Source organism: Lynx rufus, unplaced genomic scaffold, assembly GCF_022079265.1.
Source record: "Lynx rufus isolate CCGP_SWC_20201006 ecotype Redwood Valley unplaced genomic scaffold, mLynRuf1.p SCAF_21, whole genome shotgun sequence".
In the NCBI taxonomy this organism is placed as follows: Eukaryota; Metazoa; Chordata; class Mammalia; order Carnivora; family Felidae; genus Lynx; species Lynx rufus.
Genome location: NW_025814836.1, coordinates 828,031 through 848,601, shown reverse-complemented (window position 1 = coordinate 848,601; position 20,571 = coordinate 828,031). Strand labels below are relative to the sequence as shown.

Below are 20,571 nucleotides of genomic sequence, written 5' to 3'. Positions count from 1 at the left end.
TACGTTAAAAGGAAAAGGATGAAAAAGATATAGTATGTCACAGTGCATGGAATAGCATGGTTATATACTATACAGCACTGATCAAAGAAAGCTGGAGTGGCTATATTAATATGGGACAAATTAGATTTTAAAAACAAAAAACTTCAAAGCAAAGGGATAAAAAGGATAACTGACAGAATGATTACAAAGTCAAATAATTAAGGAGAGAAACGTAAATGGCTCCATATGAAAAGCAGGAAGATCCTAAATCAATGACCTAAGCTTCTAATATAAGAAATTAGAACAAATTAAATCAAAAGAAAAAGAAACCAATTAACAAGATTAGAGCACACATCACTAAAACAGAAAACAGAAAAACAATAGAGAAAAATCAAGGAAACTATAAATTTGTTATTTGAAAAAAATTAGTAAAATTGATAAACCTCTAGACAAACTGGAAAGAGAAGATACAGTCACCAATATAAGGAATGAAAGAAATGGCATTACTACAGATTCCACAAATATTAAAAGGAAAATAAGCCAATACTGCCAATAAATTCAACAACTTACATGAAAGGACAACTTCCATCAAAGACATAAATCTTATTAGAAAAGAAAGAGATAACCTTGTATCCCTTAAAGGAATTAAATTTGTGGTTAAAAGACAGAAAGAAACCCCACAAAGAAAACACTAGGCCCATATGGCTTCACTAATGAATTCTATTGAAAGAGTACCAATTATACACAAATTTAAAAGGAAAATGAAAAGCAGGGAACATTTACCACTTCATTCTATGAGGTCAGCATTACCCTGACCCTGATACCAAAACCAGACAGAGACATTATTTGAGAATTACAGACCACTATCTACCACGAACAAAGAGGAAAAGGTTCTTAAAAAATTTTTTAGCAAACTGAATCTAACAAAGAATAACCCATAAGTCAAAACAAAGTCTAAAAGGGAATTTTTAAAATACATAAAAGTGAATAAGAAAAAACAACATATCAAAATTTGTGAGCTATAGCTAAAAAGCAGTGCTGAAAGGAAAATTTATACTATTAAAAGTTTACATTAGGAAAAATAAAAGGTCTCAAATCAATGAGATGATCAAGAAACTAGACAAAAAATAAACATAAAGCAAGCATAAAGAAAGAACTAATGAAGATGAGGACAGCTAAAAGCAGATAAACAACAGAGAAAAATTTTAAAAACCAAAAAGCTGCAAAACCAAGGGGGGGTTATCCCAGATATGGAAGACAGACTCAAACACCTGTATGTGAATATTCATGCAGGTTTTATTTGTAATAGCCTAAAACTAGAAATAATCCAAATGTCCTTCAGAGTGTGAATAGTTAAAACATAGAAGAGTACTCAGTGATAAAAAGGAATGGATTACTGAAACATGCAACAACATGGATGACTCTCCAGAGTACTGTGCTGATGGGAAAGGGCAATGTCAAAATGTAACAACATAATGTGACATGAAAAGAGCTGTAAGTTAAACAGACCCACATGGAACCCCTGATTAATATAAATTGGAAAAGATAAGACTACAGTCAAGCCCCAGTTTCATCTATGTCAGAAAAGGAAACAGCAAACAGGAAGGCTCAGGATCTTGCCCCAGTTTATACAGCTAATAAATGGTGAAGCCAGAAGACCACATTTCAGATAATTATAAAAGCCGATGATGATGCTGGAGACTGAATGTCCCCTCATGAGTGACAGAGGAGAAAAAAATACATTTCTATTAGAATAAAGAAAGATAAAGTTGCCTTAAAAAAAATCAATTGTATTTCTATATATTAGAAAGTGCCAACTTGAGTATTTCTAGATAATACACAAGGAACAAAAATAATTTTCAAATGTCACTTATAACAGTATGAACAATATAAAATACTCCGGGATAAATACGACAAAGACTTATAAAGTAAAACTATAAAATATTGCTGAGAAAAATTAAAGACCTCAAAAAATGCAAAGAAATGCTACATCCATGGATTGGAAGATTCAATATTACGAAGATGTCTGAACTGATCCATAGTCAATGCAATCAAAATTCCAAGAAGGCTATTTCATAAAAACTGACAAGCTGATTCTAATACTCAAAACAGCATCTGAGAAAGAACAAAGCTAAAGAATTACCACAGCCCGAATGTGGGTCTTTTATAAAGTTATAGTAATCAAAACAATGTGGTATTAGCATCAAAACACAAAAATAAGTCAATAAAACTGAGCATCCAGAAATAGATCCACACATACACAGACAAATGATTTTTGACAAAGGTGCAAAAGACAATTCAACGGAGAAAGAATAGTTTTTTCAATATATGCAACTGAAACAACTGGGTATTCACACACATGCCTCCAAAACAGAATTTCAATGCACATCTCATACAATATATAAAATTTAACTCAAGATCAAGCATAGACCTAAATATCTACAACTAAAGATCTTACATAACACAGGAAATAAATCTTATGACCTTGAGTACACAAAGGTTTTTTTAGATATAACACCCAGAGTATGAACCATTTAAAAAAAATTGGATCAAATAGATTTTATCAAAATTAATAATTTCTGCTCTTTAAAATTGACCTGAAGAGAATGAGAAGATAAGCCATATTTCAAGAAAATATGTGCGAGTCACGTATCTGACAAAAGACTTGGATCCAGAATATATAAAGAACATTCAAAACTCAATCATAAGAAAACAACCTAGTTTTAACTACAGTAAAGATAGGAATAGACACTACAACAAAACATATATTTGGATAGTAAATAAACATGATGCTTAACATCATTAGTCATCAGTGAAATGCAAAGTAAAACCACAATGAGATACCACTACATATCTACACAAATCTAGGCTAAAATTATAAAGACTGACCAAACCAAGTGTAGACAAAAATATGGAGGTGGTATTATTATCACCACAGGTGATAAATAACTAATTACAGTATATCCATAAGTGAAATATTACTCAACAATAAAAAGGAAAGAATTACTGATACATGCAACATGGAAGAATCTCAATATAATTATGCTGAGTGAAAAAAGTGAGATTTGAAAAGTATATACTGTACGATTCCATTTATATAAAACTCTAAAAAATGCAAATCTATATATAGTGTCAGAAGACAAGTCAGGAGTTGTGGGAGGAAGGGAACTTGAGAAGGGGCACAAAAGATATATCTGTGTTCACTTATCTTGACTCAGTGATGCTTTCACAGGCACAAACATGTCAATTACACTTTAAATATGTACAGTTTGTTGATTATACCTGAATAGAGCTGTTGAAAATACCAAGTAGCCCAGCACAGTGCTTACATATGTCAAGCAGTTATTATACAGCACTGTCAGAGTGGACCTGATCATAATATAAGAATCAGCATCAGTACTTCCTTTTAAAATTTTCATTCCAGCATGCAAAAATCAGAGTACCGTGATTATTTTGTGATCTTGGTTCAGAATGAAGTTAACACAGTGCTACAACCTCTAATCTGGTGGTCTTATTAAATATTCTATCTAGAATGTTGCTGTACCATACAGAAGGATCTCATACTAAAAACAATTCTGTGTTACCTAAATATGAAGCACCTAAAGGGTCTCTTGCAGTCTGAAAGAGAACAGGCTCGTGGACAGAGGGTGTTGCCACATCAACAGTAGTCCATGCCACACTGTGTGAAGACCCACAAGCCACTCGTGTGATCTTCTGGCCTTCTAAGCCTTGCACAAGTGTGGGCTTTCTATTAACCGTGGTCGTACCATTGCCCTGTTGGCCATGGTCATTATCCCCCCAAGCATAAACCTGTTACAGGGAACAAAAACAGAATTTTTCAACATTTCGAACATTTTCTCTAAAATTACTTCAAAATTCTTTCTAATGACTATCAATAAGTATCTACTTAATATCAATCCAATGAATTCATCTATTTGGCTTTGTTTTAGGAAGCAGGGAGATTCTCCTCTTCAATAAGGTTCAATACTTATTTTTTTTCCTTTATTTTGCAAAGAAAAATGATCAAAAACAATATTTTCACTTTTCCAGTAATTCACTTCTTGGCTTTACAGAACTAGAAGGAATAATTAATTTTAAGTCATTTTGTTTTAAAAACAGTGTGCTAATTTGTTGTCATAAATGATTTTTTAAAATATAACATTCATGAGCCTGTCATGGAGGAGTAATACTTGTCATGAATGACTTTATTTCTAAAATGATGTATGTATATCTCTCCATCAGCTATCAAGTTCTAAAGTGAAACACTGCTAACATCTCAGCAGTAGGAGCACCTTCCATGACAATAATCTTTTCTCATTTACAGGTGGATTTTAGAGCAGGAAAACCCACTACTTTGTAATACATGTTAGTCAACAACTCTTTACTGGGTGCCCTGCCATGCTTACAACTGGACAGATACACACAGGAACAAAATGGGCACAGCCCATTAGTTCTGCATCATTTCATTTCATTTCATCGTAAGTTACACTTTTGATACAAGGACCTGTCACCTCAGCTTACCTGCCCTGCGTCTGTGACGGCTAGGCAGTGCAGGGCCCCGACGGCCACATGCACAATCTTCTTCCCTCTCAGCCCTTCCACCACCTGCGGCTTCCGCACATGCACATCAGAGCCATGGCCCAACCTGAAGTAATCCCCCTTCCCCCTGCAAGAAAGTCAACAGTGTGCATTTTAATATATGGTTATCATCAGGTAATGTTCCACAGGAAAACACCCATTAAAGCCAACATGTTAACATCAGACTAAGTGCCTAGGGTCTCTGAAATTATGTTATAAAATAGTATATCATTAATTCAAATTAATTCACTAATTCTATAGTAAGATCCTTAACATATATTGTACAACACTTAAGTTACTGATGTAGATTTTACATAAAGAGTTTGAACACATGACAATTTCAAATGCTTCTTAAAAGTCCTCTCAGGTCTAATTCTTCCTCAAGCTGCTGCTGAGTCATAACACTCAAGCAAAGGCCCATCACACTGTCACAAGGTCAGCTGGGTGCCCTACTCCTTTTAAATTTAATAAAATAAGCTTTCACAAGACAGACGTGAACTTTTTCAGGATCAAAGAAATAAAAAATCTGCTTTCTGTCCATTTGATCACTAGGCTTCTGGCATGGTAAGGAAGAAGAAACCCTCTATATAAACTTCATCTAAACAGAAAAGACAAGCTGGGCTAAAAATTCTCTAGTGTTCTTTCCCAAATGACCGAGTTACAATGAGAAATTTATTATTATAATATTGTCACTAATCCTAAGTCAAAATAAATAAAAGAACAAAGATGCCTGGATAAGTAAGAAAATGAAGAGTTAACCATCCCTCCAGGGTAGGCATGGGGTACAGGGTCCCACCACTGTCTACATGGACACAGACACATTGATGGGTGACAGGGAGTTTACGTACCAAGTCCATACCACTCCTGACTTGGTGAGAGCCAAGGAGAACTGAGCTCCACACTCAATCTGGCACACACCCTGTCCATTCAGTCTCTCAATGTTCTGGGGAATGTTACAGCCTTCACTTCCTCCTCGGCCCAATTTTCCAAAGTCACCATCACCCCAGGAAAATACCAAACCTAGGTTCAAAAAATATGTACTTCAGGCCAGCATTCATGATGTTCCTACCCACCCAGAAACATAGAGTCTGGCAGCAGCTCACCTTCATCAGTCAGAGCCAGGGTCTGTGCATCTCTACTTCCACATGCAACCTGGATTACTCTGTGACCAAGAAGGACTTTGACCTACTCAATTACAAATTTAAAAACAGAATCAAGCACAGGCACTGAAAAAACAAGGGAAATTTTTTCCACAGACTGAAAGCCAATAATGCACATGTCTTTACGAACTTTCCTAGACTCGAAGCTTATCTTCTCTTGAAATCAGCAGACGGTAAGTTTTCTGTAAGCAATAAAAATGTGTATAATCACCATTTTGGGCTTCAGTTGTGTTGTATTATCCCCATGTCCCAACCGGCCATACTCTCCAAGGCCCCAGGTGTACAGCTCCCCACTGGATGTGAGGGCTGCGCTGTGCGAGCTGCCACAGGCAATATCTCGGATACGCTTGGTTTTCAGGGCCTCTATAAGCCGTGGCTTGTCACAGTTCCTAAAGCAAGATAAAATAATATTCCCCATAATTGATCAAGTCTTTTTAAAGAAGAAAAAAAGGACATCAACACTGATCCACATTTAGTCAAACATCTGTAGATCAACTATCAAACATTAAAACAGATCATGTGAGGCCAAATCACATGCACAGATATTTTTAACAAATAGATATTTTAAGTTCCATTTTCAAAAATGACCTATCCTATTTAATTTTCTGCAAAATAACTACCAAAAGATGTTCACTATTATTATCAGTAACAGTTTCTTACTAGCAAGTAATGAAGAAAATATTCTTACATTCTGCTGAAGTGTCCAAGTTTGCCATCGTCACCTTCACCCCAGGAAAACACCTTCCCATCAACCGTTAAAGCCGTAGCATGCCGGCCACCTGCAACATCCACACAGATATGGGCTGCCAAAGTTGCATTACAAAAAGTTCACAGTGTAATTACTTACTCTGCCTGGCATAGAGTATGTGCTCAATGAATATGTGCTGAATAAATGAGTAGATAGGATCAACATTTCAGGGTGACAAATACATAAAGTAAGTGAACTTTTATTAAACTACAAAGTTGAAATCCTAGAAAGAATTTTACTTGCAATGAAGAAGAAAACAAAACAGTGCCATTTAATAATGGGGTTCCTGTTATGTTAAATATACAAAAGATCAAAATTCAGATGGAAAAAAAGTAGAAATAAGTACATTTGTGATTAGGCAAATTATCAAATGTACTGGCAATTAAGCTTTAGAAAAATGCACACCAACAGTGAAGTTATTTAAGCAAAAACAGTATCATTTACAATTAAGGCACTGTATTCAATCTTCATGCTCATGCTCTTCCCCAGTGTGGACCACTGTCCCAGTCCATCCACTCTGCCCCATGATTGAACAGCACTATCTTTACTGGCATTTTCTCTCACCTGCGTACCTGCCAACTCCTGAGATCCCAGTCCCCCACAACATTCATTCTGCCCTATTCTTTACCAACAGAACCCACAGCAAGGAGAGTAACAATACACTCAGCTAAAAAGTATACTTCCCAGACTCCCTTGTCCAGAGAAGATGGTGACAGAGACATGACAGAAGTGAGCAAGGCTTCCTGAAAACTGCTTTAGAGGGAATGAGTGGGCTGGAGGAAACACCTGTCTGTGCTCACCTAGGAGAGCTGCATGGCCATCTATCAAGGATGGACAGAAAGAGCGAGCCTGTGCTTATGCTCCTCGTGGGCACTCAGCTACCATAATGGCCCTGGACCCCGGCCCCAGACTTTTACAGAGGAGAAAAGTAAAATTCTATCCTGCTCATGCCACTACTGTTTGGACTTGCTTTTATATGGGGCTAAACCCAAACCTATTCAGTGCAGGCATGAACTGAGTTTTGTATCTAATTTAGTTCCATTCCTCAGAGGCCTCACACAGTGCTTTGGAATAATTCTCAGTAAAGGTTCTAAATTGAGGGAGTGGGATTTTTTCAGAGGATCTTTCTTATCACTAGGGTTCACAGACACTTTGAAAATCTGAGGAAAGTTATAGGCTCTTTCCTCACAAAGATATTCAAGCTTATATTTAAGCACAGAACATGATGATTTCAAAGATGTCATGAACCAGTGACCACTGCTTCTAGACTGAAAATGCATACCTTGGAGGGTTAGTCCCCACACGCCTGGAATGCCTACAACTACTGGTCTCTAAAAACCCTTGTGTACCAACAATAAATTCTAGACCACCTGGAGATTTATATTATCCAATTTTTATTCTTTTTTTTTTTTTCAACGTTTATTTATTTTTGGGACAGAGAGAGACAGAGCATGAACGGGGGAGGGGCAGAGAGAGAGGGAGACACAGAATCGGAAACAGGCTCCAGGCTCTGAGCCGTCAGCCCAGAGCCCGATGCGGGGCTCGAACTCGCGGACCGCGAGATCGTGACCTGGCTGAAGTCGGACGCTTAACCGACTGCGCCACCCAGGCGCCCCTATCCAATTTTTATTCTTAACAATTAAGTAAAACTTGAAAAGGAATGCAAGGACGCCCTCAGGAAAAATATTTAAGGGCCATAGTTATTTACAGAGCATGAGCAAAAGGCTTATCTGCATACAAGTGCCAACTCTGGCCTGGTACCTGAATGAACGGCCACCTTCTTGACCACGTAACTGCTAAGAGCTGTAATCTGCCGAGGGATGGGCACAGTCCCACTAGAGATGCCCAGCCCCAGCCGGCCATTTGTGGCTTCTCCACAGGCATATACCTTCCCTTCCACAGTCACTGCAAAGAACAAGAAGGAGGATAGGACTCACTTTTCACAACATAACAACTATGTTTTTAGTGCTAAGCATAATTTAAAAATTTTTTAGTGTAAGAATAATCATACCTGCAAACAAACTTTTAGAACCACCAGCCACCTGTACTACATTCAAAGCAGATAGTGTCTCCGAGAATGAAGGAACTTTTATCTAGAACAGGATTTGTTGTTAAGCAAAAGAAGGAAAAAAACAATTTTATTTACACGTTTAAAATTACATGTAAACTTTGTAATTTGGATGGTTATATTAACCAAAGATGTTCTTTTCTCTAAGAGATTCAGTACAGTATTCTAAAGATGAAATGATATGCTGACATCTACTTTAAACAGGGGTGGAGGTGTAAAATAAATAAAGACAAAAACCATGACCCTCTACTGTTAACGGTTGAAGCTGGACAGGAACATGAGGGCTCAGGTCCCTATTCTTTCTACCTGCTATGTCTGAACAGCTCCACAATAAAAGGTGAAAAATAAAATATATATAATGTAAAGATGTAACCCAGCATCTGGTAAACATTTTATTTCATGTCACTTCCTGCTCATTCTTATTGATTCTGACATCTCTCAGAAATTATGTGCTTCAATTTCCCATTGGTATGGGTATGACTTAATTTAAAATTCTTAAAGACTTTATCTTTATAATTCCCCAAAATTATCAGATAATCACTACTCCAGCACCAGAAAGAATCTTCATCATAACCATGGAATGCCAAATCTATGCTTCACGTGCAAACTCCAACAAATCCTCTATACAGCCCCACACCATTACAACTGAGACTCCCAGAGCTTACTGCCCCCTGCCCACCTCCAAATGGAGCCTTGGGGCTTTAAAACACAAACTGATTCAAGGATGTTCAAATAAAGATGAAAATTTGTTGTATTTGAAAGGGGAGATTTAAAATGAGTTCTAACTTTATCAGCTTCTCAACAATGCAAGTTAATAAGGGATCTTATGATGGGTGAAGTCTCACAGAATACTGAAAGGCAGAGACACTCATCGGAAGGGAAACTATTTCCAGGCACTAAATTTCGAGTAATTTGTTTTGTGGCTCCTTGGGTAAGAGACACTAAGTAACATAACAGATGCTGAATTCAACCCTAGTTCAAATGCATCATTTGTTGTACCTAGTCTTTAAATGACGTCTTGCTCATCTTTATGCTACTATGGCATTTTTTACACATTATTTTGTTCATGGTTAGCGAAAATGTTTATTGTACTGAAGGCAAAATATAATTACAGTCTATAATTTTCATCTGTTTGTCAAATCTTTCCAAAAGTATATTTTCTAGTTTATAAAACAGCAATAATACCACTACATCTGAAGTGCACTATTTTCTAAGGACAGAGGCTTTAATAGAAACTAAATCTGATAATGTCTGCAAGTTCATATCAAGAATTTCTTTAGAAAAGCCAATTTACACAACAACTTATAGAAGGTAAACCATCATAAAAACCTCCAAAGAGGTCTGATTATTTTTGAGCCTCTCTGGGACAAAGGCACCAGCAAAGATCCTCCTCGATCATGTAATGACAGGTGATGACAGGTGAGTGTCAGGTGAGGAACTTCAGGCAGAGAGGGATACCTTAGAGCCCTTCAGGCCGCCCAGCTGGTCCTTGTCATTCAGTCCCCACACAAACACTTTGGTTCTTATTGTAGCCGCTGATTCCAGCCCTGCAGCCTTCTTTCTAATAAGGCTAACCAAACAAAAAAGACAGAAATAGAAGTCATTTAATATAAAAATTTTTTTTAAACAAAAAGGAAAGCAACCTCAAGCAAGCAAAGTTTGCTGGTTATTATCAGAAACTCTTAATAAAAGTTTTGTTTTAATACAACAAAACCTCAAGTAAATACACAAGTTAGCATTCCAGAGGGTCAAAATTTCTAGATGCCATCATAATACCTTTCAATACTGTAATTTAACTCTAGCCTTGTTTTTGGCGGAGACCTTTCTATGACACACTATGAAGCTCTCTTTCTTCTTACACATCAAGTTGAACAAAACAACTGTTTTACTGTCTCACAGATATACCCGCCCAATGCCTCAATACACAACTACTACAGATGTTAAATTCAGAGAACACTTAATGATTAAATGGCCTCAGCAATCACCACTGGGCCTGGCATTGTGGCAATGTCTGTAAATCTAAATAAACAACTGGTTTATTAAACAATAAACATTTTTCCCCTCAAAGAAGTAATAAAATAGATTTAGCCATATGACTTTTGAGGTACTCTAACACAGATACATGTCCCAAAGCAAAATGTAATTTTTATCCTTCACACCCTCTGCCCTCCACATAGGGCAGCTGGGCTAGAGATCCCCCACCTCCTTGCTCTCCTGAGGGGCCTGCTCTGTACCCCAAGGCTCCTGAAGCAAAGCTCTGGCTACTGGCTCCCACCACCTTGCTCATTAAATCTCCTGACCTGCCCTCAATGGGTTGGAAGTTGAATCAATAAAGTACTCCAGTTCTTGAACTCGAGACCACCAAGTAAATGGGACAGTGTTAGATTTTCTTTGTTGTCAGGTAATGCCAGCTACTAAGGAACTGCTTCTTCTGTGTTTAAGGTGTTTGCCTTTTTGTTTGCTTTTGTTCTATTTTTATAAGTGAGGATGGAAAAGTGAAGGCTCGAGACTAGATTCCAGATAAGTAAGATTTTTTTAATACATTATATACTAATGAATATTTACTTTCAGGGATCAAAATATTATGGGTTGGGAATAAAAATGTAGGAAAATTCTTTCATCTGATACCAGGCAAAAGAGAACAAGTAATGTATATTGTAAGTACAGATCTTCCTCCACTTACAATGGTGTTATACCCCAATAAATTCATCATAAATAGAAAATACCATAAGTTGAAATGCATTTTAAAACTGCACCTAACCTTGCTTAGCCTACCCTACCTTGAACATGCAGGTTCAAAAATCATAGCTTAGCCTACCCTACCTTGAACATGCAGAGAACACTTAGTCTACAGTTGGACAAAATAGACAAAGCCTATTTTATAATAAAGTGTTGAGTATCTCATGTAATTTCTTGAATACTGTACTGAAAATGAAAAACAGAATGGTATAGGAACAGAATGGCTATAATAAGTATATTGGTTATTTACCCTTGTGATCACATGGCTGGGAGCTAAGGCTTGCTGCTGCCATCCAGTATTAAAAGAGAGGATTGTACCACATATTGCTAACTTGGGAAAAGATCAAAATTCAAAATTCGAATATGGCTTCTACTGAATGTGTATCACTTTTGCACTATCGTACAGTTGAAAACTTACAAGTCAAACTACTGTAAATCAGGGACCATGTATCTTTGACATACTTACAACACATTTTAGTCAAAAATATGTATGGGACACCAAGAGTGATATGCAAGATATGAAACAACTGGTACCATGTAATTATCAACCAGCAGGAATGGAGGTCAGCGGGTAGTTAGTGTGGGCAAGGGGAAACTGTCTGGACTACTCATTCACCCTGAAATCGTTAGCTAATTAAGATCTGACAGGAAAAAACATTACATTCAAATACCTAGAATTATTTTGTTAATGTATTCAATTATGTAAAAATTTCATCAATGAGTACAGCTCAAACATTTTTGGTTATCTCATATATATAGTACATGTATTTACATATTTGCCCAATTCATTTTCATAGCTACTGAATAAGAATATGCAAAACTATAGATCTTCCTCTTAAAAATCTCAATGATTCATTCAAGGAAACTGGAATTTTCCTTCCTTAATTAACGTATATAGATACCACCAGTTTGAACCATAACACACAATATGATATATATTCTAGATGAGGTAGTATCATATATACTATTTTCTTTTCAGTTTCAGTGCAAAGGTTCCAAAATAATACATGACAGAATCCAAACCCAAGATCACAGAACCCCAGAATAACCTGATTTATTACCACAGTTGCCACCCATTCACGACTAAGAGAATGTGTTTTAATAACAGTGAGAGGCAGAGCTCCTCCGTTTCTAAAAGAAAGACAGCTTACATTGTCTAAAAAACTAAAAAACACTTAGTGAAAAGGGCAGTGCAGAAGAACTCAGCCAGCACTAGGGTACCTGCCTCCTTCTAGTATCCGCAAGGAACAGGTTACACTAGCAGGACAACAGTAACACGTATCAAATGACTCTGTATATCATTTGATTTAGCAATGCACTTTTAGCAATTTCTCTAGGGAAATACAACTTATCTGAGGAAAGTGATTTATCTACGTTGTTTTCTACTGGGACGTGAACAGAGCTCAAACATCTGCCCACACACTCCAGTCCTCCATAAACATCTTAGAATTAAAAAAGCGATGGGAATGCAAGCAGTTGCAGCCACTCTGGAAAACAGTATGGAGGTTCCTCAAAAAACTAAAAATAGAACTACCCTACAACCCAGCAATTGCACTACTCGGAATTTATCCATGGGATACAGGTGTGCTGTTTCAAAGGGACACATGTACCCCCATGTTTATAGCAGCACTATCAACAATAGCCAAAGTATGGAAAGAGCCCAAATGTTCATCGATGGATGAATGGATAAAGAAGATGTGGTATATATATACAATGGAGTATTACTTGGCAATCGAAAACAATGAAATCTTGCCATCTGCAACTACGTGGATGGAACTGGAGGGTATTATACTAAGTGAAATTAGTCAGTCAGAGAAAGACAAAAATCATATGATTTCACTCATATAAGGACTAAGAGACAAAACAGATGAACATAAGGGAAGGGAAACAAAAATAATATAAAAACAGGGAGGGGGACAAAACAGAAGAGACTCATAAATATGGAGAACTGAGGTTACTAGAGGGGTTGTGGGAGGGGGGATGGGCTAAATGGGTAAGGGGCATTAAGGAATCTACTCCTGAAATCATTGTTTCACTATATGCTAATTTGGATGTAAATTTTAAAAAGTAAAAAATAAAATTAAAAAAGAAAGAAAGAAAGACAGAAAGAAAGAACCTATAATCTAGATATATTTCAGAAGTAGTTAGATTTCAGTCTAAAAGCCATCTTGGATTTTTATATATATTTAAATTTTTTTCTGTACAAGATAGATATTGGTTTTACTATTTGTATGAATTTTTGTATTTTATGAAAATTTCTTACTTATGCCTTAAGAAACAAAGCCATTTGAATATAACCCACACACAACACTTGAAAATGCACTGTTTTCTGGGGCACCTGGGTGGCTCAGTCGGTTAAGCATCCAAGTTCAGCTCAGGTCATGATCTCACAGTTTGTGAGTTTGAGCCCCGCATTGGGCTCTGTGCTGACAGCTAAGAGCCTGGAGCCTGCTTCAGATTCTGTGTCTCCTTCTCTCTCTGCCCCTCCTTAACTTGTGCTGTCTCTCTAGGTCATTAAATAAATAAATAAATAAATAAATAAATAAATAAATAAATAAATGTAAGGGGGAAAAAAAGAATTAAAAAACTGAATGTGCAGAAACCTGGCAGATGTCTTTCTTAACCCTTGGTATATGTTATTCCCCTGCCCGAAACACCTTTTTCTGCCCACTTTGTTTTGAAAACTCTGACTCTTCCTGAAAGTATGCCTTTGGAGAGAGTTTTTCTTGTTCTCCTGACAGATCAATGCTCTTTTGTAGATCAACGGTCTTTTGTTTGACTCTCAAAGCACCATGCATTTCTCCTTCATGCACTTTCCACAGCCTTAAGGCCACTCTGATGATGAATTCTAATTTGTGTGTTTGTCTTAATTTGCATATTCACCACAGCATTCACAGGACAGAAACAGGATTTAGCTAATAACAGGTATTCAACAGATGTATGGTGAATGAGTACACTAATATTCATCACTATAATATTCATGCAAAATATCTAATTGAGGAAGCAAATGAGAACATTGTCATAAGATGAAATACTGCACTCAATAAAATTACATGACAGAAGACTATTTTTTTGTTAATTTTTTTTTGGTTTTGATTTTATTTTTGAGAGAGACAGAGTGTGAGCAGGGGAGGGGCAGAGACAGAGGGAGACACAGAATCTGAAGCCGGCTCTAGACTCCAAGTTGTCACCAAGAGCCCGATGTGGGGCTCAAACCCACAGACTTTGAGATCATGACCTGAGCTGAAGGCGGTCACTTAACCGACTGAGCCACCCAGGCGCCCTAACAAAAGGCTATTTAATGGTATGGATATTTGAGGGATAAATACTGCCCATAATTACACAATAATATGAATGTACTTAATGCCAAGGAACTACATACATTTAAAAAGGTTTTTTTTAATATGAAATTTATTGTCAAACTGGTTTCCATACAACACCCTGTGCTCATCCCAACAGGTGCCCTCCTCAATACTCATCACCCACCCTCCCCTCCCTCCCACCCCCATCAACTCTCAGTTTATTCTCAGTTTTTAAGAGTCTCCTACGGTTTGGCTCCCTCCCTTTTTTTTTCCTTCCCCTCCCCCATGGTTTTGTTAAGTTTCTCAGGATCCACATAAGAGTGAAAACATATGGTATCTGTCTTTCTCTGTGTGACTTGTTTCACTTAGAATGACACTCTCCAGTTCCATCCACGTTGCTACAAATGGCCAGATTTCATTCTTTCTCATTGCCCAGTAGTATTCCTTGTGTATATAAACCACAATTTCTTTATCCATTCATTAGTTGATGGACATTTAGGCTCTTTCCATAATTTGGCTACTGTTGAAAGTGCTGCTATAAACATCGGAGTACAAGTGCCCCGAGGCATCAGCACTCCCGTATCCCTTGCGTAAATTCCTAGCAGTGCTATTGCTGGGTCATAAGGTAGATCTATTTTTAACTTTTTGAGGAACCTCCACACTGTTTTCCAGAGTGGCTGCACCAGTTTGCATTCCCACCAACAGTGCAAGAGGGTTCTTATTTCCCCACATCCTCACCAGCATCTATAGTCTCCTGATTTGTTCCTTTTAGCCACTCTGACTGGCATGAGGCTGTATAGGAGTGTGGTTTTGATTTGTATTTCCCTGATAAGGAGTGACGTTGAGCATCTTTTCATGTGCCTGTTGGCTATCCAGATGTCTTCTTTAGAGAAGCGTCTATTCATGTTTTCTGCCCATTTCTTCACAGGGTTACTTGTTTTTCGGGTGTGGAGTTTGGTGAGTTCTTTACAGATTTTGGATACTAGCCCTTTGTCTGATATGTCATTTGCAAATATCTTTTCCCATTCCATCGGTTGCCTTTTAGTTTTGTTGATTGTTTCCTTTGCAGTGCAGAAGCTTTTTATCTACATGAGGTCCCAATAGTTCATTTTTGCTTTTAATTCCCTTGCCTTTGGAGATGTGTCAAGTAAGAAATTGCTATGGCTGAGGTTGGAGTGGTTTTTTCCTGCTTTCTCCTCTAGGGTTTTGATGGTTTCCTGTCTCACATTTAGGTCCTTCATCCATTTTGAGTTTATTTTTGTGAATGGTGTAAGAAAGTGGTCTACTTTCATCCTTCGGCATGTTGCTGTCCAGTTCTCCCAGCCCCATTTGTTAAAGAAACTGTCTTTTTTTGATTGGATGTTCTTTCCTGCTTTGTCAAAGATTAGTTGGCCATACTTTTGTGGGTCCAATTCTGGAGTCTCTATTCTATTCCATTGGTCTGTGTGTCTGTTTTTGTGCCAATACCATGCTGTCTTGATGACTGCAGCTTTGTAGTAGAAAGTCTGGGATTGTGATGCCTCCTGCTTTGGTCTTCTTCTTGAAAATTACTTTGGCTATTCGGGGCCTTTTGTGGTACCATACAAATTTAGGATTGCTTGTTCCAGCTTCGAGAAGAATGCTGGTATAATTCTAATTGGGATTGCACTGAATGTGTAGATTGCTTTGGGTAGTATTGACATTTTAGCAATATTTATTCTTCCAATCCATGAGCACGGAATGTTTTTCCATTTCTTTATATCTTCTTCAATTTCCTTCATAAGCTTTCTATAGTTTTCAGCATACAGACCTTTTACATCTTTGGTTAGGTTTATTTCTAGGTATTTTATGATTCTTGGTGCAATTGTGAATGGGGTCAGTTTCTTTATTTGTCTTTCTGTTCCTTTATTATTAGTGTGTAAGAATGCAACTGATTTCTGTACATTGATTTTGTATCCTAAGACTGCTAAATTCATATATCAGTTCTAGAGACTTTTGGTGGAGTCTATCGGGTTTTCCAAGTATAGTATCATGTCATCTGCAAAAAGTGAAAGCTTGACTTCATCTTGCCAATTTTAATGCCTTTGATTTCCTTTTGTTGTCTGATTGCTGATGCTAGGACTTCCAACACTATGTGAAACAGCAGTGGTGAGAGTGGACATCCCTATCAGGTTCCTGATCTCAGGGAGAAAGCTGTCAGTTTTTCCCCATTGAGGATGATATTAGCTGTGGGCTTTTCATAAATGGCTTTTATGATGTTTAAGTATGTTCCTTCTATCCTGACTTTCTCGAGGGTTTTTATTAAGAAAGGATGCTGAATTTTGTCAAATGCTTTTTCTGCATCGATTGACAGGATCATATGGTTCTTATCTTTTCTTTTAGTAACGTGATGTATCACGTTGATTGACTTGCGAGTGTTGAACCAGCCGTGACACAGCCCAGGAATGAATCCCACTTGATCAAAAAATAAAAACAGTTAAGAGGCTGGGGCGCCTGGGTGGCTCAGTCAGTTAAACCTCTGACTTCAGCTCAGGTCATGATCTTGCACTCTGAGTTCGAGCCCCACATCGGGCTCTGTGGTGACAGCTCAGAGCCTGGAGCCTGCTTCAGATTCTGTGTCTCCCTCTCTCTCTGCCCCTCTGCCTCTCATGCTCTGTCTCTCTGTCTGTCTGTCTGTCTGTCTCCCTCTCTCTCTCTCTCTCAAAAATAAATAAACATTAAAAATTTTTTTTACTAAAACAATAAAAATAGTTGAGGATAAATTTTATTATATATATTTTACACAATATTTTAATTTAAAAGTTAACAAAATATTTAGCAAAATGTTTATAAAATGTATATCATATCACACCATCTCTTGGAAAAACACAATTAGGGACAGATAAAAAAGAAAACTAAAAGGATATATATCAAGATATTAATTGTGATATTTCAGGTAGAAAAATTAAACATTTTTATTTCTTCTTTTTAATGATATTTTTAATATTTATTTATTTATTTTTTCAACGTTTATTTATTTTTGGGACAGAGAGAGACAGAGCATGAACGGGGGAGGGGCAGAGAGAGAGGGAGACACAGAACCGGAAGCAGGCTCCAGGCTCCGAGCCATCAGCCCAGAGCCTGACGCGGGGCTCGAACTCACGGACCGCAAGATCGTGACCTGGCTGAAGTCGGACGCTCAACCGACTGCGCCACCCAGGCGCCCCAATATTTATTTTTGAGAGACAGAGAGTACACACATGTGTGTGCATGGGGGAGGGGCAGAGAGAGGGAGACACAGAATCTGAAGCAGGCTCCAGGCTCTGAGCTGTCAGCACAGAGCCCAACGCGGGGCTCGAACTCTCGAACCATGAGATCATGACCTAAGCTGAAGTCAGACGCTCAACCAACTGAGCCACCCAGGCACCCCAATGTGTTTCTACATTAAACATTTTTCAAATATTAAGTTAAAATTTTTTAAAACAACTAAAATTTTCCAAACATTCCTGAGTGCATAAAATTACTCTCATTATTAAATACACTCCAATTAAATATTTGCTTTTAAGGGTGAGAATTTTGGAATGAGCACCACCAGTAACAAATGGCTCTCACCTCCCACTGTTTCCTTTTTCATCTTCTTCCTCTTCATTATCAGAGGCTAAGAAAGGAACTGCAGCTAAATCTTCCTCCTCTGCACGGATCCGCCCCAGCAGGATGAGACCATGAATTTTACAATCAATTCCTGAGCTCCTGCACTGCTTTATTGCAATTTCAATATACCTGTGATACTAGACACAAAAACGGTAAGCTACAGACTTTCTAAACTCAAATACATGAGATACTTAAACTGGACAGCAACACATTTGAGACATGGAATGTGTGGAAAGTTACAGCTCTTTCACTTTAGTTCTGGAAATTTGAAGCAAGTTAGGCAATATTAATACAGCTACATTTGAGTACAATTTTAAAAAGTCATTAATCACCACGTATGTATATCCAAGGCATGGGACTCATACTCATTTTCTTACTAAAATGAAGCAGTATAATAGCCTTACTGAATGACTACAAGCTTTTCTGTCTTAAAGCATTATAGAACCAAGAATTATTTGGAAAGAGATTAAACGTCAGGTAGTTCAGAGCATTCTTAATTTTTAGAATAAAGAATACTTGAATATATATAAATTAGAGAAAATCACACAAAAAGCCCCACAACCCTATCACCTAGTTCCAAGTTATCAACATTATGAGCAATTTTGTTCATATATGGATTATCATAAGAAAATTCCAGGGACCATGTTGTTTCAAACTTCAGTGTGTCACTGAAGTACAGGCATTTAAAAAATGCATCCACATTACTATGGTCATACCTAAAACAATAATTCTTTCTATCATCTAATACGCTACCAGTAATCAACATTTCTGATCATCTCATAAACATTTTTCTATTCTTGGCTTGTTCAAATCAGGATCCAAACAGGATGCAACCTCTCTCTGTTATGCCTTTGACATCCATTTGTTAAAGTTGGTTCTCTGTCGTGCAGAGTGCCCCACATCCTGTATCTGGCATCTACAGTATTCCTCTATGCCTATATTTCCTGTGAACAAAGAGTGATGAGGCAGCATGAAGCACACACACTTCCACTGACTTCTTATTGCCCCAAATGGACCTGATCAAACCACAAGATCTACTACCTAAGATGTCTCAGGAAACACAGATGGAACAAAACCACTGGAATGCAAAAAAACAAATGAAAAAATGAAAAATTCTACAGGAAATGAAAACCAATTTCTTTCTTTGGCAAAACAAAACCAAGAGAATCAAGACTTAAATGAAGTGCAAAGTAAAGGCACACAAACCAACTGCAAAAAGATATTTATGGGATAACTCCAAAAAATGTAAACACTGACTGGATATTGTATGATATTAAAGAATAACTATTAGGTGTGATCATGGCATTGTGATTACGTTTTTAAAGTCCTTGTTGGAGGTTTGTTTATTTATTTACAGAGAGAGAGAAAGAGAGCAAGCGAGCAGAGAGAGGGCAGAGTGAGAAAGGGAGAGAGAGAATCCTAAGCAGGCTCCACGCTGGGCGTAGATCTTGGGGCTCGATCTCACAACCATGAGATCATCACCTGAGCCAAAATCAAAAGTTAGACGTATAACTGACTGAGCTACCCAGGCATCCCTTTTATATTTCTTATTTATTCGTTTTTTTAATTTAACTTTTTATGTTTATTTTTTAGAGGTTAATATTGAAGTACATAATATGGAATAAGGTCATATCTAGGACTTGCTTTTAAACACTCTAGGAATTTAAAAAAAGGGGGAAGATATAGGAGACAGTGAAACATGAATGGCAAAAATGTTGATAATTGTTGAAGATGTGTCAAAGGTTTGTGGGGGAATCAGTATACTTTTTATTTTTGGTTATGTTAGAAAATTACCACAACAAGCCATTTTTATAGGAAAGGCAATGCTACAATGTCCAATGGCTTCCCAGGAATGATAATATTCTCGTTCTTAAGCTGGTTGGAGGAATAGAGAGTGGGTCATGAGTTTTCCAACTACTCACAATGCTTCATATTTCTCACATGTCATGTACACTACTCTATACTTACCAAATATTATGTAATAAATTGTTCTAAGTTGAAAATTTATTGTATTACAATTAATACACCTTTTATGAATCATCTGTTAGTTACTGATTTAATTAACTCTACTTGATTTAAAGTACAACAATATTGAGAAGTATAATTAAGACATTAGACAAGCTGCTTTCAGTTATCTAGCAATGAGTTAACAGTAAAATGTACTAAAACTCGGTATTACCTTTTTTCAGAAAAATTCAGTATTATCTTTCCTTTCAATAATTTATGACTTTATTCATTTATTACCACCACTGGTACTAATTATCAATTAATTAATTGGTATATCCCAAAATAATGACATTCAGGAATGAATGGTTTCCCATAATTCTATTTATTGAAGTTTGAAAATTAAGGCCGGATCATCACCTCTTAGACCTGGGAAAAGAAGCT

General features: G+C 37.1%; 1 protein-coding gene across 1 annotated transcript in view; it reads right to left on the bottom strand.

Moving 5' to 3' along the window:
• The window catches only part of HERC2 (HECT and RLD domain containing E3 ubiquitin protein ligase 2), a 274,285-nt gene that overhangs the window by 60,905 nt on the left and 192,809 nt on the right, over window positions 1-20,571 (bottom strand). The window contains exons 57-66 of the mRNA XM_047086559.1: window positions 18,145-18,320; window positions 9,992-10,103; window positions 8,477-8,558; window positions 8,227-8,370; window positions 6,406-6,496; window positions 5,929-6,106; window positions 5,661-5,742; window positions 5,406-5,577; window positions 4,501-4,645; window positions 3,564-3,789 (exon numbers count right to left, since the gene is read on the bottom strand). Coding sequence (XP_046942515.1) covers window positions 3,564-3,789; window positions 4,501-4,645; window positions 5,406-5,577; window positions 5,661-5,742; window positions 5,929-6,106; window positions 6,406-6,496; window positions 8,227-8,370; window positions 8,477-8,558; window positions 9,992-10,103; window positions 18,145-18,320 — 1,408 coding nt within the window. The remainder of the gene's footprint in view (window positions 1-3,563; window positions 3,790-4,500; window positions 4,646-5,405; window positions 5,578-5,660; window positions 5,743-5,928; window positions 6,107-6,405; window positions 6,497-8,226; window positions 8,371-8,476; window positions 8,559-9,991; window positions 10,104-18,144; window positions 18,321-20,571) is intronic.